Raw genomic sequence first — 20,804 nt, 5'->3', positions numbered from 1 at the left:
AGTAAGAAAGGGGTAACCAGTAATGCCACAGAGTGAAATCGTATGGAGATGAAAGAAAAGAATGTACTGCTAAACAGACTGGCGTTCCACTGAGGAGAGGGTGGAATGTTAGGGGGGAATCGCTCAGAAAGTGAAAGAAACAAAATACTGAGAACAAGACAATCATGACAGAGAGAGAGAGAGACAGCCAGACAGAGAGAGAGACAAAATAAAGAGGCAAAGAGGAGAGCGGAAGAGAGATAGTAAGTGGTACAGATGTTCACTATAAAAAAGACAACTGATAACTGTGAGAGACCGAGAGTTCAGAGGGTAAGAATAACAGATTAATGTAGAAAAGACAGCGAGTTATGCCACTAAGGAAGAAATAAGCAGAAGACGGCATGGGGAAGGGAGTGCTGAAATGTACTCTGTCATTTAAACAGAACCGAGGGAACATTAGAAAAAGATGGAGAAAAAGAGAAACAAAGACAGAGTGGGGAGAGAGATGGCATGAATAGAGACAGAAAGAGAGCATGGGAGGGAGAAAAACATCGCTCATAGTGAATCGGATAGCAGTCTATCGGGAAAAAGACAATTGTGCCAGTGTGAGAGAGAAATCAGAGATGGGCGAGTAGTATAGTTCAATGAAAAAAAGTCAACGAGTCATTCCAATGAGCAAGAAACCACAGGAAGAGGATGAGGAAAAAGGGAGTTATGAAATATAAATAGTCATTCGAACAGGAGTAAGAGGGAGTAAGCTTAATGGGAGACTGGAAATCACATGACACTTCTGGAGAAGGCAAAGTGTAATGCAGCGCGAGAGGGAGATGCTGATTGATTGAGTGCACAAGGTAATCCTGCTGGACGCCCAATGGTTTCAATGGTCATGTGCTGCAGTGGTCTTTTGTCGGTGCTTGTGCTCCAATGGGCACACCGGTAGCTGAGTATACTATAGCTGCTATTTCTAAAATGTTTATCATTGACTGTAAAAGCTGGAGTCCGGGAGCCAGGAACGTGGAACACCTTCTGGTAATGAGAGTGAAGATGGACCTCTTCTGCCAACAGCAGGTAATAGTGTACTGTAGCACATTATTATCAACATTTGGGCTTCCATATATTTGCAGAGTTAAATAATTAATAAGGATGTCATGACCTATAAATTGTTCAGAAGTAGCAAAAACTACCAATTAAAATGGTATTAATATATAAATTAATCCAGCAGGTAAATTAAACAGTTACTAAAAGTTGAACAGTGATGAGAACATGTGGATGAAAAGTTAGAAAGGCAACTGAAAAATGAAAAACAACAGTAGAAAATAATAAACGAGAGGGCAGAGACTGCAAATGAAAGTGCTGACAGAGAAAGATGTATGGAAAATACAAAATTAAACAGACAGAGAAGGAGACTCTTGCGGAGCAGAAGTGACTAGGAAAGGAACAGAGAAACAAAAGGAAATATAATATGATAACTCATAGAGCAAGAGAACAGCTTCAGAAGACTCATCTGGGTCACTCTATTAAAAATTTACATTATCATAATTATGCCTGGGCGTAAAATTCCGCTGCCCTAACGGAGTTTTATCCACTCCACATAGACCGAAGAGTTCCCGAAAAACTCCACGGAGTGGCGCAGAGTTTTTCCTCTCGTGCTGCTCACCAACGTTAAGTTGGCGAGGAAGTAAAATCATACTCTAGACCCTCTCCCAGCGAGATTTCTCCCTGACGGTGGTTGAGGCAGGTCGCTACCACTTGCGTTGAGAAACCTGCCACTCGCTTTGAGGAAACTGCTGAGAAACATCTACTCAAGTGGCAGAAAGAAGCAGCACCCTCTTGCACAGCCCATGATGTCATTTGTGCTGTTTTTTCAGGGCTGGACAAACACCCGGTGTTAAAAATCAGCAGGACCAGCCCAACTTACCGCACTCCGTTCCTTGCAAAACTTATCAGAACTTTCTAGGCACTTTATGGAGTTTCACTTAGCAGCATTCCGCAAACTACGCTCAAGCATAATCAAAATCAAGGCAACATATAATGGAAAGGAAAAAACACATTAAAAAATGTTTATTAGATGAGCATTAGGAATAGTGATCCTGGGTGATGGGAGAAGGAGGTATGGTAAACAATACTAAGTATGAACGTACAAAATGGGTGATAAGGATGTTTCTTCTGTAACTCTAAGACCGTAGACTTAATCCTCTTTTCAGTGTTTTGGTACCCTCTTCATTGGTGGTCAGGCTGAAAACCGCTTCTCGAAAGCTGTAAAACTAAATCCTTGCTTGGGAAGGGAAACAGTCTTTACAACAGGTTTTTTACCAAGCAGTATCATTACCACGCATTTTTTACCAGAACATTCTTTACATCGCATAGGCCTTTACCACATATGCCTATATCACACACATAAAGTAAGTATAAATGTGTGTGTGTGTGTGTATATATATTTGCAGTCTTAGTTTAAGGGTTGGGTAGGGTTTTTAAAGTTTAGGGTTGAGTATGAGTTTAGGGCAGTAAAGGAAATTTACAGTTTAGGGGTATAGGGTGATTAGGGTATTTTTAGGGTTTAGGGGTGGGTAAGGGTATTGGGTGGTAAGAGATGTTTTTAGGGTTTAGGGATAGGTATGTGTATTTGATAGTAAGGGTATTTTTAGGGTTTATGTGGGTGGGCAGGGGTATTGGGTTGTAAAGGTAATTTAAAAAGGGGGGTTTGAGGGCCCCCAAAAAATTAAATACATATATACATATATATACATATTTTTATATATTTACCTTATTAATATTTACCTTAAATAGACTATCAATTTTGTAGTTAAGGCATGCATTGTAAAAGTATATGGTAAAAAATTTCAAGTAAAAAATGCATGGTAAATGTATGCATTGTGTTTTACCGTGCTGTAATGTCAAACAACCGCTTGCAACACACCTTCTTCCCTTATGAGGATAGCGACCCTCACCGGTTCCCCATTAGAAAAAATGTAATCTATGTGATGGTTCTGAATGTTGTCACTAGGGTAGGCAAATAAACGAAAACATGAGAGGCACTACCAAGTAAATGGAGTCCTAAAAAATGGATTTATCATATTGCTATGTCCTGGATCTTTCCTATTCCCACATTGACGATATAATTTACAGCAACGGAACAGAGAAGGTGGAAGGCCAACTCCTGCTTGTATTGCACACCAACTTGTGGAGAAGCATTAAGAGAATAGCGGTTGTAGAAAGAATGTGGAGTAGCCCACATATTTTGACAGGCACATGCCTAAAAATAGCAACAGAAACTTCTTTGTCTTTAGTGAAATGTGTATTAGGGAACATAATTCACCTGAGTGGTGTATTTATTGAGTGCCAATTCATTTGGTAAAGATATTTAGGATCCCTTTCAATTATTCATAACACCATGGGGCCGATTCCGATCCTGTATTTCTTTTTCCCGTACGACTCATATCCGTATTTTTTTACGTACGAATCGTACAAGTACCGTACAAACGATGAAGTACGATTCGTACGGGAAAAATACATACGAATCGCCTTGGGAAAAGTCTACGAGACGTCCCCGGACAGTTTTACGTACGAGTCGTAAATCTGAAGTCTGAGCGCACAAGTCCGATCCGTACCGGCGTTCCAAATGCACAAGCGTATGGAAAACGTCTCGTACGGAGCGAACTGTGTACGACCCCTACCCCGGGTACACTTGTGCCCGGGGTATGAGTCGTACAGCCCCCCCACCCCACCCCTGTATGTATGGACTGTACCCCCCACCCCCCGTATGTACGTGCCGTACCCCCAGCCCCCGTATGTATGTGCCGTACCCCCAGCCCCCCGTATGTACGTGCCGTACCCCCAGCCCCCCGTATGTACACACCATACCCCCAGCCACCCTGTATGTATGCGCTGTACCCCCAGCCCCCCGTATGTACATGCCGTACCCCCAGCCCCCATATGTACGTGCCGTACCCCCAGCCCCCTGTATGTACGCGCCATACCCCCAGCTCCGTATGTACGCACCGTGCCCCCAGCGCGGGGGGGGTTGGGGGTACGGCGCGTACATATGCGGGTGGGGTGGGGGTACGGTCCGTACATATGCAATGTTGAGGTACACACCATACATGATGACACGTACGATGTGGGTGATGGCGTGTACGGCGCGTACCGGGCCCCCTTTTCCTCGTGCATCGTGGCATACTTAGCTTTTCCGGCACTTTTTGGCTCCCGTAAAAATATAGCCGAGCGGAGTGCTGTGGGTACGAATCGTACTTGCTGGTCCGTAAAACGCTGCCTGACTCGCTCCGTACGACCATTTGTACCCGGGTTTTACAGGATCGGAATCGGCACCCATATGTGATGAAAAGCTCTCCGAAAAATATAGGTCCATGGTTCTGTATGGACAGTATCAAAAAGCAGAACTGACATCAACATTAAGGAATACTTTCTGAACTGAGGATGAATTCACGATGAATGACTTGATTTGTCCAGCTGAAAGATATTTTATAGTTTTAAGATGCACAGAGCACGCATTTTTCTTATACACTTCACAGATGTAACAGTGATCCCGAAGGCTGCTTTCCACAAAAGCAATTGTACAGCCGGGGAGACAATCAGTTGGTACAACGTATGCATGAAAAATTGCATACATGGAATTAGCAAGTCAAGTGACACTTGACATCATTGGAGGTAAACAAGAACTCCACTAGCCCTTACCTGTAAGGTCTGATGACCCTCTTCAATGTATGATTCTACCAGGTATCTGAAAAATGACCTGGTACCATCTACAGTGCAGAAAAGAGAATGACTGACCTTGGAAGTAACAAATCCTCGGCCAATTGCTGGACCCCATTTGTGTATTTTCAGGCAGTTGTCAGAACATCCAGTTAACAGAGCAGAGATCTGGATTGACACATAGTGTGGTCCTCATGAACCAGGTACTGAAACTAAATTATCAATGGGAAGAAACAATGAACTTCCCCTCATCTATTGACGCAGACGCTGACAGTGAGGGAAACACCCTGAGGGTGGCAACACGGGGCCCGAGCGACGAGCAAGAGGAGCAACCAGCCCCACACTCCTGAGAGAAGCAGCGAGACAATAGTCGCCTATTAGGGCCCTAGAACCCGACCACCTCTTCGCATTCACCTTCCACATTCCACTTATTAGCAAGCAACTCAAGGGGGGATAGTTTTGTTGGGAAAGGGTTATGGATGAAGGCACATCAATGACTGAACCGAGATACGTACAATTGTATGCATTGTATGCACTGTCAATGTATAAATGCAAATAAAATATGGTTAAAAAAAAAACCTTCCCCTCATCTATGGTTGAGAGGGATGTATGACGTTACAACGCATACTTTTACAACGCATACACTTACAATGCAATTTTTACAACGCAACATCCACTACAACGCATTCCATTACATCGCATGACACTACAACGCATTTTTAAAAACTACCTTTAAAACGCATTCCATTACATCGCATACTACCTTTACAACGCATACCATTACAACGCATAATGTTAAATTGCATTTAAGGTAAGTGTTGGATAGTATAGGGGTAAAAATTACTATTCTAACTCCAGGGGGTGCAACAGTAGGGTAAGTGTTGGATAGTATAGGGGTAAAAATTACTATTCTAACTCCAGGGGGTGCAACAGTAGGGTAAGTGTTGGATAGTATAGGGGTAAAAATTACTATTCTAACTCCAGGGGGTGCAACAGTAGGGTAAGTGTTGGATAGTGTAGGGGTTAAAAATTACTATTCTAACTCCAATGGTATGCATTGTAATGGTATGCGTTGTAATGGTATGCGTTGTAATGCCTGCGTTGTAGTGACATGCGATGTAGGGGTAAAAATTACTATTCTAACTCCAGGGGGTGCAACAGTAGGGTAAGTGTTGGATAGTATAGGGGTAAAAATTACTATTCTAACTCCAGGGGGTGCAACAGTAGGGTAAGTGTTGGATAGTGTAGGGGTTAAAAATTACTATTCTAACTCCAATGGTATGCGTTGTAATGGTATGCGTTGTAGTGTCATGCGTTGTAAAGGTTGTTGCGTTGTAATGCCTGCGTTGTAAGTGTAGTGCGATGTAATAGTTGCGTTGTAAAGGTTGTTTCCCGTTGAGAGACCATGTGAGAAGGTTGACCTCTATTCTTTATCTTGTGATCATAGCTTATAAGAAAGGGAGATGGGATAGGCATGTACAAATTTCTCTAATCCATCCAGCATGAAGCGATCTTAAATGACTTGACCATAGCTCTGACAGTAGGCAAAAATATTTCATTTGGAGTTGACGCGCATTGCAAATGTGTCTGTGTTTGTCCACTCCATTTCTTGAAGATGCAGTTGCGGACTCCTTGGTAAGTTCTCAATCATGGGACAGACTGAGCACCCTCAAGAAACTGTTCGAAATGGTCTGTTTCCACAGACCTATCACCAGCTGGGATAGTGGAGGAGAGTGAATGTTCTCTACTTTCAGGCACAAATAAAAGTCCTTGAAATTGGCCTATTCCCACAGATCCATCAGTATCCAATCGAATGGAGAAAATTGGATGGTGTTTGTTTTCCAACACCACACAGAAGCTGCCATTGATATGGTCAGAGTCACAACACAGCACAGGAGGCGCTATTGACTTTGACAGAGTAAATCGTCATCAACTTGTGCCTGGCCACTGAAAGGTAAATTTTAAAGCCCAGAGAAGCATCTTTATCTCAAATAAGTTTATACTGAACAATGTTCTATAAAGCTCTCATGTATACACCCAAACAGTGAGCCCCTCTCTCCCTTTACTTAGAAAAATGTTTCTTGGAAACAATCTGCAGACATTGTGGACATAAAAGGCAGCCTAATTCCATGTTCGGAATATGGCTCCAGTTCGCCTGTGATGGAACCAGACATTGGTCAATAGACATGAACCTGCCCTGGATGTCCTGTAAGGGGTTCCAGTGATCAGCTGGGTGATGGCGTAGCATGGAATGCAAACTAGCCCTATGCAGGCCACCTGTGATCCTCAAAAGCTTCTAGTATAAACATCGTATGGGTAGCTGAGCTCTAGAATATAATTTAATGCTTCCATCATGAGTTATATTAACTCTGGTGAGGAATACCACTAACTGCTCTTATGTCTACAATGGCTGCAATAATCGTTTTGGGTGGTAGGAAAGAGGATTTGGATAGGCCCACGCTACATCTAAGATCAAAAAAACTCCAGAGTTTGATGAGATGGAAAGAAGCAATCTACTTTTCGGAACATTCTATGGTTAGGCACATATAAGTATAGTATGGCTAGCCGACGACACCTTACTTATTTCAAGAACACCGATGGGCCTTCAGAAGGAACTAGATTCATTTTCAGCCTTTTGTAAAAAAAGAGGTTTGGAAATAAACCCTGTCAAGTCCAAATTTATTGAGATTAATCCTAATAGGTCCTTTAGTGGAAAAATGAGAATCAATGGCTCCCTCTTAAAGCAGACCATATATTTTGACTATCTGGGTATAAGGATTTTAGACTCCTTAAAATGGGGGATGCAAGTAGATAAGAACAATGTTGCATTAAATCAGCGGGCACTCTTTATTAGAAGGAAACACAAGTCCACTGCTGGAGGAGCCGTGTCCCCGGCATCAAAAATCTACAGAGCCACTACAGTGTTGGCTGCCTTTTATGGGGCAGAGACCTGGAGCTACACTGATGCATACCTATTAACTATTAAGGAAAATACATTTATCAGAGTTCTTTTTAATTTGTCACAAAACATACCACTAGTTTCAATGAGATTTGATCTAGCTCTTAAACGCATCCGTTTGGCATCTCTCATGAATCCACTGTTATTTTGGTTGTGGGTATGGTCCTCTACAGGACTAACTCCTTACAGAGAGTCATTTCGGGACTTGATTAACTGGGATAAACTCGTCTGTACCCCATGGTTGAATTATGTTAAAAAGCAGTTTGAACTGCTTAATCTGGGAGGTTTGTGCAACACTCCCGAATAAGTTATCAAAGGGGTTATGCAGATTTTAAATAAAACCTACTGGGAACGGGCGTTGACTACATCATGGGCTCAGCACAGGGAGGGGTCCCTAACAGGACACTTCCTGCTTCAGAAATGTTTGCTTGGATTTGAAATCTATATGGACAAGATCTATCACTCTGGGGATAAACTCCTGTATATCCAGTTTAGAACTGGTACCCTACCTGTTAAGATCCTTTACTATGAGAGGGCGTAAAATAGAGTGTGGTTCAGACACTTGCCCCTTTTGTCCCTTGATAAAGGAAACAGGGGAGGACTTCCTATTTTTTTGTCCCAAATACTCTACTTTCCGTAAAAAATGGATAATTGCACTATGCAAGTTGGAAGGTGTAAGACACTACTGAGAGGCATTGGGAATATTGAAAAGTGATTCGAAAGAGTCAATAGTCTTTGCAGTCTCAAGCTTCCTCCAGGGTTTGGACAATACAAATGATAGGTTTAAGAGCTCGGAATTTTTAATTGTTACTGTTGGTATTCATGTAAGGGGAAAGTTTCCTACAAATTCAGTATTAACAGTCCAGATTGATGTTATCTGATCTTATTTTCGTCCTTTTTTAATATCTATCTTGATGTCTATGTTATGTGATGTTTAATTATTTAATATTAGGTTCCGGGTATTATGTATGGGCCACAACAGAAGTATAATTATTTTTAGATTGGTGCGGCCGGGGTGTTCAACATGGCGGACCCCTTGTTAGCCTAATTTTAGATTTCTATGGAGGTTTATGTAAATAGTGGCATTTGCTGCCCAAGGGGACTCACCTAGGCTCAACTGATTGTTTATTGTTTATCAAAATGATTACACATCGTTGTGCCAGTTTTATGTATTATAATCTATTTATTGCATTTGCACTTTTATGGTCACTTTACTGAAATAAAGTACTTTGATGATGAAGTGCAGCATGGCGCCCATGAGGGAATCCATTTTGCAAACTCACACAGGGCTCCATTTAGAACAAAGGCTGATGTTCAGGATCAATAATGTGTTATACCGAGTAGTGAGGAGAAGAAACTGCCTGTGGTCCTGGCCTATATAAATGTGTTCTGTAGAACCAGCCAGAGATTGTGTTTAATAGTGGCCCAGAAGTGGCCCAAGTACAGTTTTTTAGTGGTTTTACTAGTGAAAGTTGCTCCTAATCGAGTAGGTGGAAAAGTCCTCTTCTTTGTTTCCTCCTTCCGAAGAAGAGACTTGAATATTCTTGCCACCCTTTCATGAGTCTGAACAGCTGTATGGTCATAGAAAAAGTATGACTTGGCGTGGAGGGGCCTGAGACACTGATCGACATGGAAATGGAAACATAGAGCATAGTCTTTGCAATCAGTGAGAGCATCCCAAGAGCTGTTCAAGGAGCACACTACTGCTGGGATTATTTTTTAAGACAAGATACACCTAATACTAACCCTTTTGCTGTAGAGCCTTATCTTCAGTCTTTTAAAACATTTTTTTGGGGAAGGGATACAGAGAGAGAGGCAATATATTTGCTTTCATTCCCTAGGCCTTAGAACTTGAATTTGCCGTTATCTGAAGAAACCTAGAAAAAACTGCATGGTTGAAGGACTTGTGCCTTGATGACTTAGTGGCCTCAAGAGTCAATGTGGGATGACCTCTAAGGAAAATCAAGAGCTGATTCTACTTAGGTTGGGTGTCAGCATTAAACACATTTGAAGATTTGAAACAAAAATCAAAAATTTCAGATTCTTAACATTCATGATACAACTACAAGTCTTTTCAGGTAATGTCTCTTTCTAAAAGTTTGCACAAGCCTACTCCAACTATTCTGGAGTGGAGTATTTTTGGCAGTGCATACGGCAGTTCACCATTGGGATTATATAATTTGCTCAGGAATCACTCCTCAATGCATATCTTTCTCATAATATTCCTCTTTGACTGCCTCCTCTGACATCTCCATGTCATGTCTAATGTTAATGTTAAGTGAATCTTATAGAGCACAACTTTCATCCTCAGGTTTCATGGCACTTAAAATAAAAAGTGGAGCCACTGTGCAATCAGTCTTGTCAGTGTTAAATTTAAGCTAGTTTTGATTCATCCGAATGTAACCTTACTCACTCATTGAGTAATGTATCCGATGTGGAAATACTTAGTCTGAAAATAATCTGGGTGCCATAAACTTATGTGTTAAATTTACATTCAAAAACTGATCCACACTCATCAGAAGGTGCAGGTGAACATTAAAGAGAGAGAAGATACATCCATGTGGGACTCGGGTTTTAATGGAGTGAGATTCAGAAAGAAAGTGACCCTGCGCTACTCTTTGTTACCTCAAAAAAATAATGAAAACCATAAAAACAACAGCAGTGCTATCAATTCCACATCAAGTCTAGATATCAGAGTCCATGCACAAGGTAAGAAACTAAATAAGACACTTCATGGGTCTTACATAACATGAAAGTACAGGAGCTATAATTAAGACAACTCAAGGTTATAAGCAGGGTGCGAGTCATTCAAACCTCGTATCAACAAAGTTTGAATAGTTACAAGAACTTGTTTGGTCAGTTTAAACACAAAATCAACTTGATCATCTCATCCAAACTTCCTTATCAATAACAACACGCTGGAGTACTCCAGTGTATAATCATATCAAAAGATGAGGAAGAGGATGGAAGAATCGATCTCGGAGCAAGTGTTTCTTCCTCATTTGAAAGCAAAAAGAGAGGCATTAGTTACAGAAGGTGAGATGACAATTCCAATTTTTAGTTGTGTAGCCTGAACATGTTACTAGGAATATATTGTATACATTGCCACATATGGTCCAGTCCAGTTAGTATTTGTGCCCTAATAGGTTGAAATGTATCGATGGAGCAAGATTGTACAACACATTGGAAAGAGATGATATCAAAGTACCACACTGGTTATCTCCATAACACCAAAGACACTTTAAATGCTCTCTAAAATAGACACCAACGAGATAGTAGTATGTTGATATTCACAATGTGTAAAAGCAATTTGTCTCTGGTGAAACAGATATTTGATAGATTTGATAGACTGTCTGTGTAAAAGGTTGATCTTCGTTAAATCAAATAAAACATGGTTTATGAAAGCATCCTTTTGCTAGCAGGCGCCCAGAGGTGATCCAGACCCAGGATGCACAACTAGGAGACATGGGTCAGAAATCAAGTCTTAGTCCTGTTTAATATTTTTTTTAAATTTTTAATCAATTGCTTCTTTTTTCCATATTCGCTTCAATACTTCTTCAGGCACGCAGCGATACCAGTATACAAATGCACAAGAATTGCCAATCCAGGCTTATTCTGCTCCACTAGTGCCACCCCCCCTGCCACCTCCAGTACAGAAAACGACAATAAAACGGGTTTTAAACCTGTTTTATTATTGTTTTATTTTATTCCCCTGGACATGCCCTAAGGACTCTGACGAGTCTTGGGGGCGGGCCCAGGGGATGACACTGCTGGTGGAGGAGTGATGGGCACTCCTTTCACTGCGCATGAGGAGTTAGGCCGGCTGTCTCAGGCCACCAAAACCCCTCATGCGCAGTGAAGCTCTCTCCAGCCTCAGCTGCATTGCTGGGACTGGAAAGAGCATGCACAGGCTCCCAGACTGTCTGGGAGCGCACGTTGGCGATGCGCAGGTCAATCACGAAGCTGTTCTCATGTGAGAGCAGCTTCAGGATTGGCTGCAGGGCAGGCTGGGAGCCTGTGCCCAGAGCCAGAAGCAGGAAGATCCGATGTGCGGGAGACGGCAGCGGAAGCATTAAGGTACGTTTATTTTATTTTATAATATTTTTTGTATCCAAACCAGAGAAAACTGTCAAACATAAACTATGAACTCACAGTATAAACATGGTACAAAGTGAATCCACTGTAGCATGAAAAGCCAATGCAACAATGTCATAACCAAATCGTATACAAGACGCGCACGACTTCTGCAACACCAATATCTCGAACAACGTTCTGTGAAATAAGCAATGTAACAGTTAGGGCCAGATGTACGACCATTATGATTTGCGACTTGCAAATTGCGACAAATTGCAAGTCGCAATTTGCAAGCCGCAAATCACAATACACAACAGTGTCTCAGACACTGTTAGCGATTCCCAATGGGGTCACAAAACGCGAGACTCATGAATATTAATGAGCCACTCGCAATTTGCGGCCCCATTGGGAATGGCTGGCCCTCCCAGGGATGGTGGCCTGCTGGGCTCAGCAGACCACCATGTTTGGGACTGCTTTTCAATAAGGCAGGTTTTTTTTTTACATGCAGCCCATTTTCCTTAAAGGAAAACGGGATGCATTTTTTTTTTAAAAAGGAAACTTTTTCGTTTCACTTTTTAAGGGCAGGCAGTGGTCCCTGGGACCACTGCCTTCCCCTAAAAATATTTCCCCCTGCATTTGCAAAGGGGAAGGGGTCCCCTGGTGACCCCTTCCCTTTTGCGAGTACATTGCCACCCTCTTAAATAGGGTGGTCATTTGCGAGTGTTTGCGGTCGCAAAACATTCATACATGGCTTTGGGGTCGCTATTAGAAAGGCAACACCCCTTCCTAATAGCGAATCGCAATTCCTAAATAGCGAGTCACAAATAAATTGTGACTCACTATTTATGAATTGTACATGGCCCTGTGAATTTTGGCATGCGCAAATGGGTCGCAAACCCGTTTGCGCATGCAATTTAGGGTCGTACATCTGGCCCCACGTCTGATACCCTGAAGTAACCTCAGAGTAAAACTGATTAACTTCGATGTCTAAGAAGGATTTGATTTGCCTCCGACATACTGACTGGCCGATAACGACCAGCCCAATCGGTGAACCATCGATTAACAGAAGTGCACTGGGTTTGTACCATCATGGTTACTGGTGAATGGCCACATGCCGCAGAAATAAGCCTGGATTGGCATTTCTTGTGTATTTGTATTCTGGAACTACTACGTTTCTGAAGAAGTGCTGAAACAAATATGAAAGGAAGAAGCAAATGATTAAAAATTGATAAAAAAATGTATACAAGTGTGTTTTGGACAGAACACGCACCAGGACCACACACCTAAACTTTGCCTTTGAGCTTTGTGAAATCCATTGTAATTCGTGTCCACACATTGGTGTGTATTCTACCACTCAGATGTTAAGAAATGCAGCTACTATTTAAAGCACATGGTGTTTTTAAATGGGGTGGGTGCTCATACCAGATACCTCCTCTCAAATACTAAATCTAATCTAAATTAATGCAGCCCCATAATATGCTTTCCAGTATATGGTTCCAGCCTTTAATTTTCCTAAACAAAAACGTAGCGCAAATCGGCTAAGAAGGCTGTAAATGCCACTTTCATCTTTTGGAACCACTTATAAAGCAATGCGATGCCCTGTTCGAAAAGTGCCACTTTAAAAGTATTCATCCTTTCTTTCGCCACTTACTATTATATGTAAAACACAGACTACTAAAGCAGGCCTCAAATAAACTTTGATTGTTTTGCGGAATTTTACTTTGCAGACCCTAACTGCAAACAGCACATTTCAGAAATAGAGAACATACATAATTTGCAGTAAACACTGCAGATATTAACTTGCCGGACCTGAGTGGGTTAGGGGCGATTAGTTTCCCCACTTTATGCCCAAAGTAGGGGCTCGTGACCTCCTTACCCCCTGCTCTGCCAAGGGTGGGTATTTTTCCCAGCCCCGTATTGCTGAAGAGCATGGGTGAACCCAACCACAGGGGCTAACAGCTGCCCTAATGTTGCTAAAAAACATGAGGGCCTGGGAGGCCCGAGACAGCTACTTGCTGCCCCCTGTCCTGCTGGTATTTGTCAATAGTGTGCTAAAACAGCTGTTTGAGGTCCTAGGTCTATTTCATTCTTTTTTTTAAGGGTAAAGAAGCCCTGGGACAGTGACAGCTATCCCGGTACCCAATCTACTAATGGAAGCAGGACACCATGACATTGCCCAGCTTTTTAGGGCCTTCATCGCTGGTAGAAAACTCAGCACTCTTATAACATTTTGAAATCTACATATCTCTCTTTCTTTGTCTGAATAAAGACAGAGTTTAGTCAAACACAACAGATGCAACCTCATGTAAACAAGATAGTAAATACTTTCTAGCAAATGTCTTAACGGCAGAGTAAAAGAGGAAAACATGCTTATATGCAAAAGATAGTATACCTTACCCAGAACATAGTGTCTAGTCTGAAGTATGAGCTAAGAAAAAACACCAAATAAGAAGTCAGGTCAACTCCTTAAAACATACACTACCTTCTTCTTTGGGTAGAGAGTAATTTAGACCATAACAACTTCAAAGGAAGCTCTAACCCTTGAAGGAGAGAGCTTAAGAGAGTTCCTTCAAAGAAGCAATGCATGACACTAGAAAGAACCCAGTTTGGGAATTATAACAAAATAAATTACATGTAGAGTTCAGAATTATAGGTACAAATCTCAAAAGGCCCAGATGCCGCTCTGAGAAGGAGATCAACATGGAGCTTAAAGTTTGCACATTAATGCACCATGGCCTCAGAATCCATTCAGTGTGATTGAGAGTGCCCTAGATGAAGTCTGCATCCAAGAGCTGGTGGTGGAGGAGGGAATGTTGAATGTTGAAATGGTTTGACCATAGAGTACAGATAAGTTCAAAATTCCACTAGTGCTGAAATACTGAGGCCCACTTGACCACCTCAATGAAGTGGTACTATAGAGTGAACACACAAATCAGAGAGGTTTATCTGCTTTTGGAGCTCTGTCAGATATTAAATTGGTGCTTGTAAGATGAAGAACTTTGGTCATTGAGGGACTGTTAACACTGAGTAACTGCCAGTGGTGAGGAACCATAACTTTGACCCCTTAACAGTGAGGAATTTGCAAACTCAAAGAACTCTTTAAGTCGAAGCAATTAGGATCTTGAGAAACCCTCAACGTCAACATGCTAACAGCAGCCACAGCTGCAACGACTGTGCAGAAATGATAGAAGATGAGTTGAGGAGTTTAAAGGGACGGCAGCAACGAAGGGGGAAGGGTAAATTCGACCGGTCTGTTTTCCTAGTTAGCTTCATTCAGTGCAGAGGAGTTCCAAAGACCTAATAAAGCCCAGCAATGGCTGTACATCTTTTCCTTGGAAATTCCTTCCACAATAGGAGAGATTTCAAGAGCAAGAACAATCTTTCCTGGAAATACGCCAGCAACAAGCATTTGCAATGCAATAGGTCTCGCATTTATAAGAGTTTGAGCTATTGGCATTGTAAAATTACAATGCCTTTTATTTTTGTTTTGCTTTTAAAACAAATAAAAGGCATTGCCATTTACAATGTCAGTAGCATAAACTCGCATAAAAGCAGTGTGTGGAGTGCAGCAGTGTGCGGCGTGCAGCAGTGTGCGGCATGCAGCAGTGTGTGGCATGCAGCAGTGTGAGGCGTGCAGCAGTGTGCGGCGTGCAGCAGTGTGCGGCGTGCAGCAGTGTGCGGCGTGCAGCAGTGTGTGGCGTGCAGCAGTGTGCGGAGTGCAGCAGTGTGCGGCGTGCAGCAGTGTTTCGTGTAGCAGTGTGAGGCATGCAGCACTGTGTGGCGTGCAGCGGTGTACAGCAGTGTGCGGCGTGCAGCAGTGTGAGGCGTGCCGCAGTGTGCAGCGTGCAGCAGTGTTGTGCTGCATGCAGCAGTGAGTAATGCAGCAGTGTGCAGCAGTGTGTGGCGTGCAGCAGTGTGCGGCGTGCAGCAGTGTGTGCCGTGCAGCAGTGTGCGGCGTGCAGCAGTGTGTGGTGTGCAGCAGTGTGTGGCGTGCAGCAGTGTGTGGCTTTCCGCTGTGTGGTGTGCAGCAGTGTGTGGCGTGCAGCAGTGTGTGGCGTGCAGCAGTGTTTCGTGTAGCAGTGTGCGGCGTGCAACAGTGTGCGGCATGCAGCAGTGTGTGGCGTGCAGCAGTGTGCGGCGTGCAGCAGTGTGTGGTGTGCAGCAGTGTGTGGCGTGCAGCGGCATGCATCAGTGTGTGGCGTGCATCAGTGTGTGGCGTGCAGCAGTGTGTGGCATGTAGCAGTGTGCGGCGTGCAGCAGTGTGTGGCGTGCAGCAGTGTGCAGCGTGCAGCAGTGTGAGGTGTGCAGCAGTGTGCGGCATGCAGCAGTGTGAGGAGTGCAGCAGTGTGAGGAGTGCAGCAGTGTGAGGCTTGCAGCAGTGTGAGGCGTGCAGCAGTGTGTGGCGTGCAGCAGTGTGTGGCGTGCAGCAGTGTGAGGCGTGCAGCAGTGTTTCGTGTAGCAGTGTGAGGCGTGCAGCAGTGTGCAGCGTGCAGCAGTGTGCGGCGTGCAGCAGTGTGTAATGCAGCAGTGTGTAATGCAGCAGTGTGCACAGCAGTGTGTGGCGTGTGGTTGTGTGCAGCGTGCAGCAGTGTGCGGCGTGCAGCAGTGTGTGGCTTGCAGCAGTGTGTGGCGTGCAGCAGTGTGTGGCGTGGTTTGTAAACAACAAGAAAAGCGGACATCAAAGGAAGGGTGGGAGGGAACGAGCATATGGGGTGTGAGTTATAACGAAAGTTCATTGTTGTAAGAGGGGATGCAGGAAGTGAGGCTGAGTGCGCGCTGGCGGACACAGTCTGCAGCTTTCAAGTCCGATGCCAGATGCCAGCTTCGCGCTTGAATGCTTCACATGCACTGGCCATAAACCACATTCCTAAGGTCTTGTGCCCCTTACTAAATCTCTCTGAATGCGTGAGGCAGCGCACGCGCAGGAAGTAGCTGGTGGCAAATGGAATGCGCGTGGTTGTGTGCGTAACCACCACCCGATCCGCCTGGGAAGCCTTTGGGAGCATTTTCTGAAGCCCCTACAAAAGTCTCGCTGTGCGATCGCTTACGCGATAGTCAGGCGAGAAATAAAAAGGAAATGTCTCTAAACGACTCCCCCATAACAGGAAATCTTGTCAGATAAATAATTTTGCTGGAAAAACACATAATTATACAAAGGAACCAAAGATAAACTGTAAATCAAAAAAAGTATCCGAATCAGGTACATAGATTAAACAAATGTTGAATGAAATTAAAAAATATTAATATTCAACTGGAACACATTTTATACATAAATACGAAACAGCTAGAGGCCAATGTTGTTAATCTTATTTACACTACAAAGTGGAAAAATAACCACCTTAACAAACAGTGGAGAGTGGGCATCGCTGAAGCATTAAAGCGACACTTTCAAAAGTATGTGTTAAACAGATGGTGCATTTCTACACCAGGTCACATTTTTTGCTTTTTTGATCGGGAATTAATATGCAATTTCGTACACTATAAAAGTTTAGTTCTCAACGAGTGATTTAAAAGAATATTGACTGAAGGTCGACATTTTTTCACAATTTAAACTTTTTTTTTATCCCAAACATGGGCAGAGCTATTCCACCATACACACATAAATAAGATACCATAATGGAGAATTAAGGAAATATCATGCAACACTGTGAAAGCTACAATGTTGAAGAATGGTAAACAATAGCACAAGTACATACACGATATGAATAAATTGCTAATTCGGGAGAGACCAATGAAAGAAAAAATAGAGATCAACATAACCCAATGTACAGGATGGAATGGAAAGCGAGGTTAAGGGAAATGGAGAAAGAGCTATAAAGAAAGAAAAAAAATAGCGTGCAGGATGGGTTTGAATACACAATGATATTAGGATGAGAAGCCATAGGCAGTGCTTAATTTGAACCAATGGTTGCAGGTGGGACCCACCAGCACTATTTTTGGGGACCAGCACTTATTTTTCATTATTAACCCAGAACAAGAAGGAGATAGGCAGAAAAGAGGGATGGAAAAGAAAGTTCAACATTGAGAAGAAAGGCAGTGAGTTCACTGTGGTAAATGAAAGAGGCATGAGGTGGAATCACAACTAGACAGTCTTGGTGTTAGTAAACACTGACATTCGGCAATGACAGTCACAGTCGTGGGCTTCTGAAGAAATCTTTGCCACCGCTTTTTTCCCGCTTTACAAATGAAGCACTGGCCGCCCCCAGGAAATTAAAGAATTTTATGCAAAAAAATTAAATTAGATAAAACAAAATAAAAAAGGACACGAAAAAAGATTATAGAAAAGATAGAGAAGGCTAAAAATGTAGCAGGCTCTTGAATGCAGATGTATATGCCAAAAGATGGGAGAATGCAACGTGCGCAAGTCAAGCTTAAAATACCAAATTGTTTAAAATAGACTCCAAAGGAGAACCAATGTCAGAAGATGAGTCAATTGTGTTTGTGATGAAGATGAAAACACTTACAACAGGATGGAGATCATGAGAAGATGAATGGTACAAAGGGGCCCACTAACACTGGCAAAGGCTTGGCAGCAGTGCAGCACCATGGCCTTCGTCCTGCAGAGAATATATGAGGCAACGATAAGAAATGGAGAATGTAAACAACCAATGATTATTTTCTCTGAAATGTTGGAAATGATATCAATGGACTTCATTCTTGTTGGTGGAACCTTTCTTTTGTAATGGAACGCAGAACTCTCTATTCCCAATTTTTTTTTAAACTTATTTTCAGCATCGATTGGTACCTGGGCACTTTTTCTCATTGCATGTTTGGACCTCCTCTCCCGAACCCTCACACGGATAGCCTTGCACACCAGTTCCTTTGCACATTCTGAAACGCCTCTGCCAACCCGCATCACACGTTTTTGAACATAGGCTCCACTGGTTCCATGGACCCCACTTGCCATCAGCTAAAAAGAAAAGAAACACACTCAGTGTATCAACCCACAAAGAAAACAGAACAAGCACACTGTTAACGGTTCTGCCAACAAGAATATGAAGATGTCAGGGGTAAGGCACACACCGAAGTAAGGAACATTAAAGGATAAGGGACCCAAGTTCAATATGACTATATGTAGGTAAAAGGGTTTGCACATCTGCAGTGGAATGCAGTGTTAATGAATTGGTGGCTGATGAACACACAATCCTTAAACCAAGTTCTCCTTTGTAAATATTTTTTTCAAATTTCCTTTTCATGAGATATATGAAATCTAGTTTTGATGGATAATTTGCTCTACCAGAATCGACATTAGATCATGACATCGCTCTTTCACTTGACCGCTCCTGACCTAGTGTTTGTTTTGAAAAGGATCAGCATCATATAATTTAGCTGTGAACAAGTGCAAGATCAGAACAAGCCCCAAGTTGGCACTCAACAGGCTCAAAGTACCTAATTGTGAATCTCCAAGTTTGTGTGCACTGTATACAGAAAGATGCATTCAGGAATAACGCGGATCCAGCGTCACCACGAAAACACTGACCTGGAGCATATAATCGCATTAGACTTCGAAATGTAAATATACGTATGTCGGGAGTGATGAGGACACACCGTTTTACTGCAGCTTGCTATCACACTCTTTACTTATTCTTCCCGTAATAAGAACTTCATCTTACATTTTTAGCTGGAGGAACAGTGCTGAGAATTTTTGCTGTCTTCTCCCACTCCTGTCATGTACTTGGGATTAGTGATCTTATTTAGTGTAGCTGTTCACTACTGTGCAGAAATTTAACGAGGATTGATTTACTTATCGGTAATTTGTGGTCTCTTCAGTCCTCTGAGTGTGAGCCACAGTAGGGTCAAAATCAAACCAATACCATGCTGTTTCATCAACGAGCATAAGGTGTGCTGCCATTACATCATGAGAGCTATACTGAGGGTTACGTTGCAGGTAAGTTTCCAGTATTTTACTCTGCAGGCCTTTAGTGTGCAGATAATTAATTTTTTATTGATATAAGGGCCCCATGCAACAATGAAAAAACTAGTCGCAAAAGGGCAAATTCTATGAATATGCCCCTTTGCGACCAGTATTTTTGCATTTAGGATACATCAACCCAAATACAAAAATCGCAATTTAAGTAATCACATTTGCGACTACTTAAATTGCGATTGCATTTAAGGAATTGCAAATTGTGATTCCTTCAATGCCATGCATGATGCAAATTAAAATAGTGATTTCGCTATTAGGGGTCGCAAATTACCGTCAAATGAAACTGGGCGGTAATTTGTGAAAACTTTAAAAAATGCACTAAAGTGCATTTTTTAAAGTTACATGTTACACACACACACACACGTCTTAGGGGCATGTGTGTGTGCAACATGTGGTCACATGGCAATTTCAGGGGTGCAACAGGGTGTCCTTTTGGCACCCTTACACCCTTGAAATTGCATGCGCAATTTGCAAGCACCTATTTGGTACTCGCAAATTGCGCAGGCCCATAGGAATGAATGGGTAGTAATTTCTTAAATGCAACACGCAATTTGCGTGTCACAATTAAGGAATGTTTAGGAATCACAATATTTTTTGCGATTCCTACATGCATAGACAATTGGGATTTCTTTAATTGCAATTCTTTGAAAATCGCAATGAAAGAATTGCCTATTTTGATGCGTGTGCACCTAAGTATCTTAAAATTACAAAAGTGATTTAAATTAATGTAATTGAATGTAAGCAATGATAATCATTTCTTTATAAGTAATATAATTTAAAATTAATAATAACAATATTAATTAATATTTGGTCATATTTGTTTTTAAACGTTCTTTTAGGGGTAGCAAAATTCTTAAAGTTCAGGGATGAGTAGTTTATAGGGGTAGTGAGGAGTTTTTCGGGATTCGAGATGTTTAGTCTAACCGAACAATAAGGGTTTTTAGGGACAAAAGATGGGTTGTGTATCGGGTGGTCATTTGTCAGGGTTGAGTGAAGGGTTGTGTATATGGGTAGTACGGGGTTTTGTAGATCAGAGATGGGTAGTGTATGGGAGTAGTAATCTTTATTAAGGGTTATGGATGGGCAGTTTACAAGGGGACTAAGGAGGGTTGTAGTGTTCGGGGAAGAGTAATGTCTAGGGGTAAGAAAGGGTTA

The 20,804-nt window shown here is 42.3% G+C and overlaps 1 protein-coding gene across 8 annotated transcripts in view; it reads right to left on the bottom strand.

The window, feature by feature from the left end:
* The window catches only part of ADGRB2 (adhesion G protein-coupled receptor B2), a 1,096,893-nt gene that overhangs the window by 442,223 nt on the left and 633,866 nt on the right, over nucleotides 1-20,804 (bottom strand). For all 8 annotated transcript variants that reach the window (XM_085648478.1, XM_085648471.1, XM_085648472.1 and 5 more), the window contains one exon: nucleotides 18,468-18,632. In XM_085648478.1, the coding sequence (XP_085504604.1) occupies nucleotides 18,468-18,632 (165 nt within the window). The remainder of the gene's footprint in view (nucleotides 1-18,467; nucleotides 18,633-20,804) is intronic.

Source organism: Triturus cristatus, chromosome 3_2 (genome assembly GCF_964204655.1).
Source record: "Triturus cristatus chromosome 3_2, aTriCri1.1, whole genome shotgun sequence".
NCBI classification, from domain to species: Eukaryota; Metazoa; Chordata; class Amphibia; order Caudata; family Salamandridae; genus Triturus; species Triturus cristatus.
The sequence above is the reverse complement of the archived record's forward strand: the minus strand, read 5'-3'. Positions and strand labels throughout refer to the sequence as shown.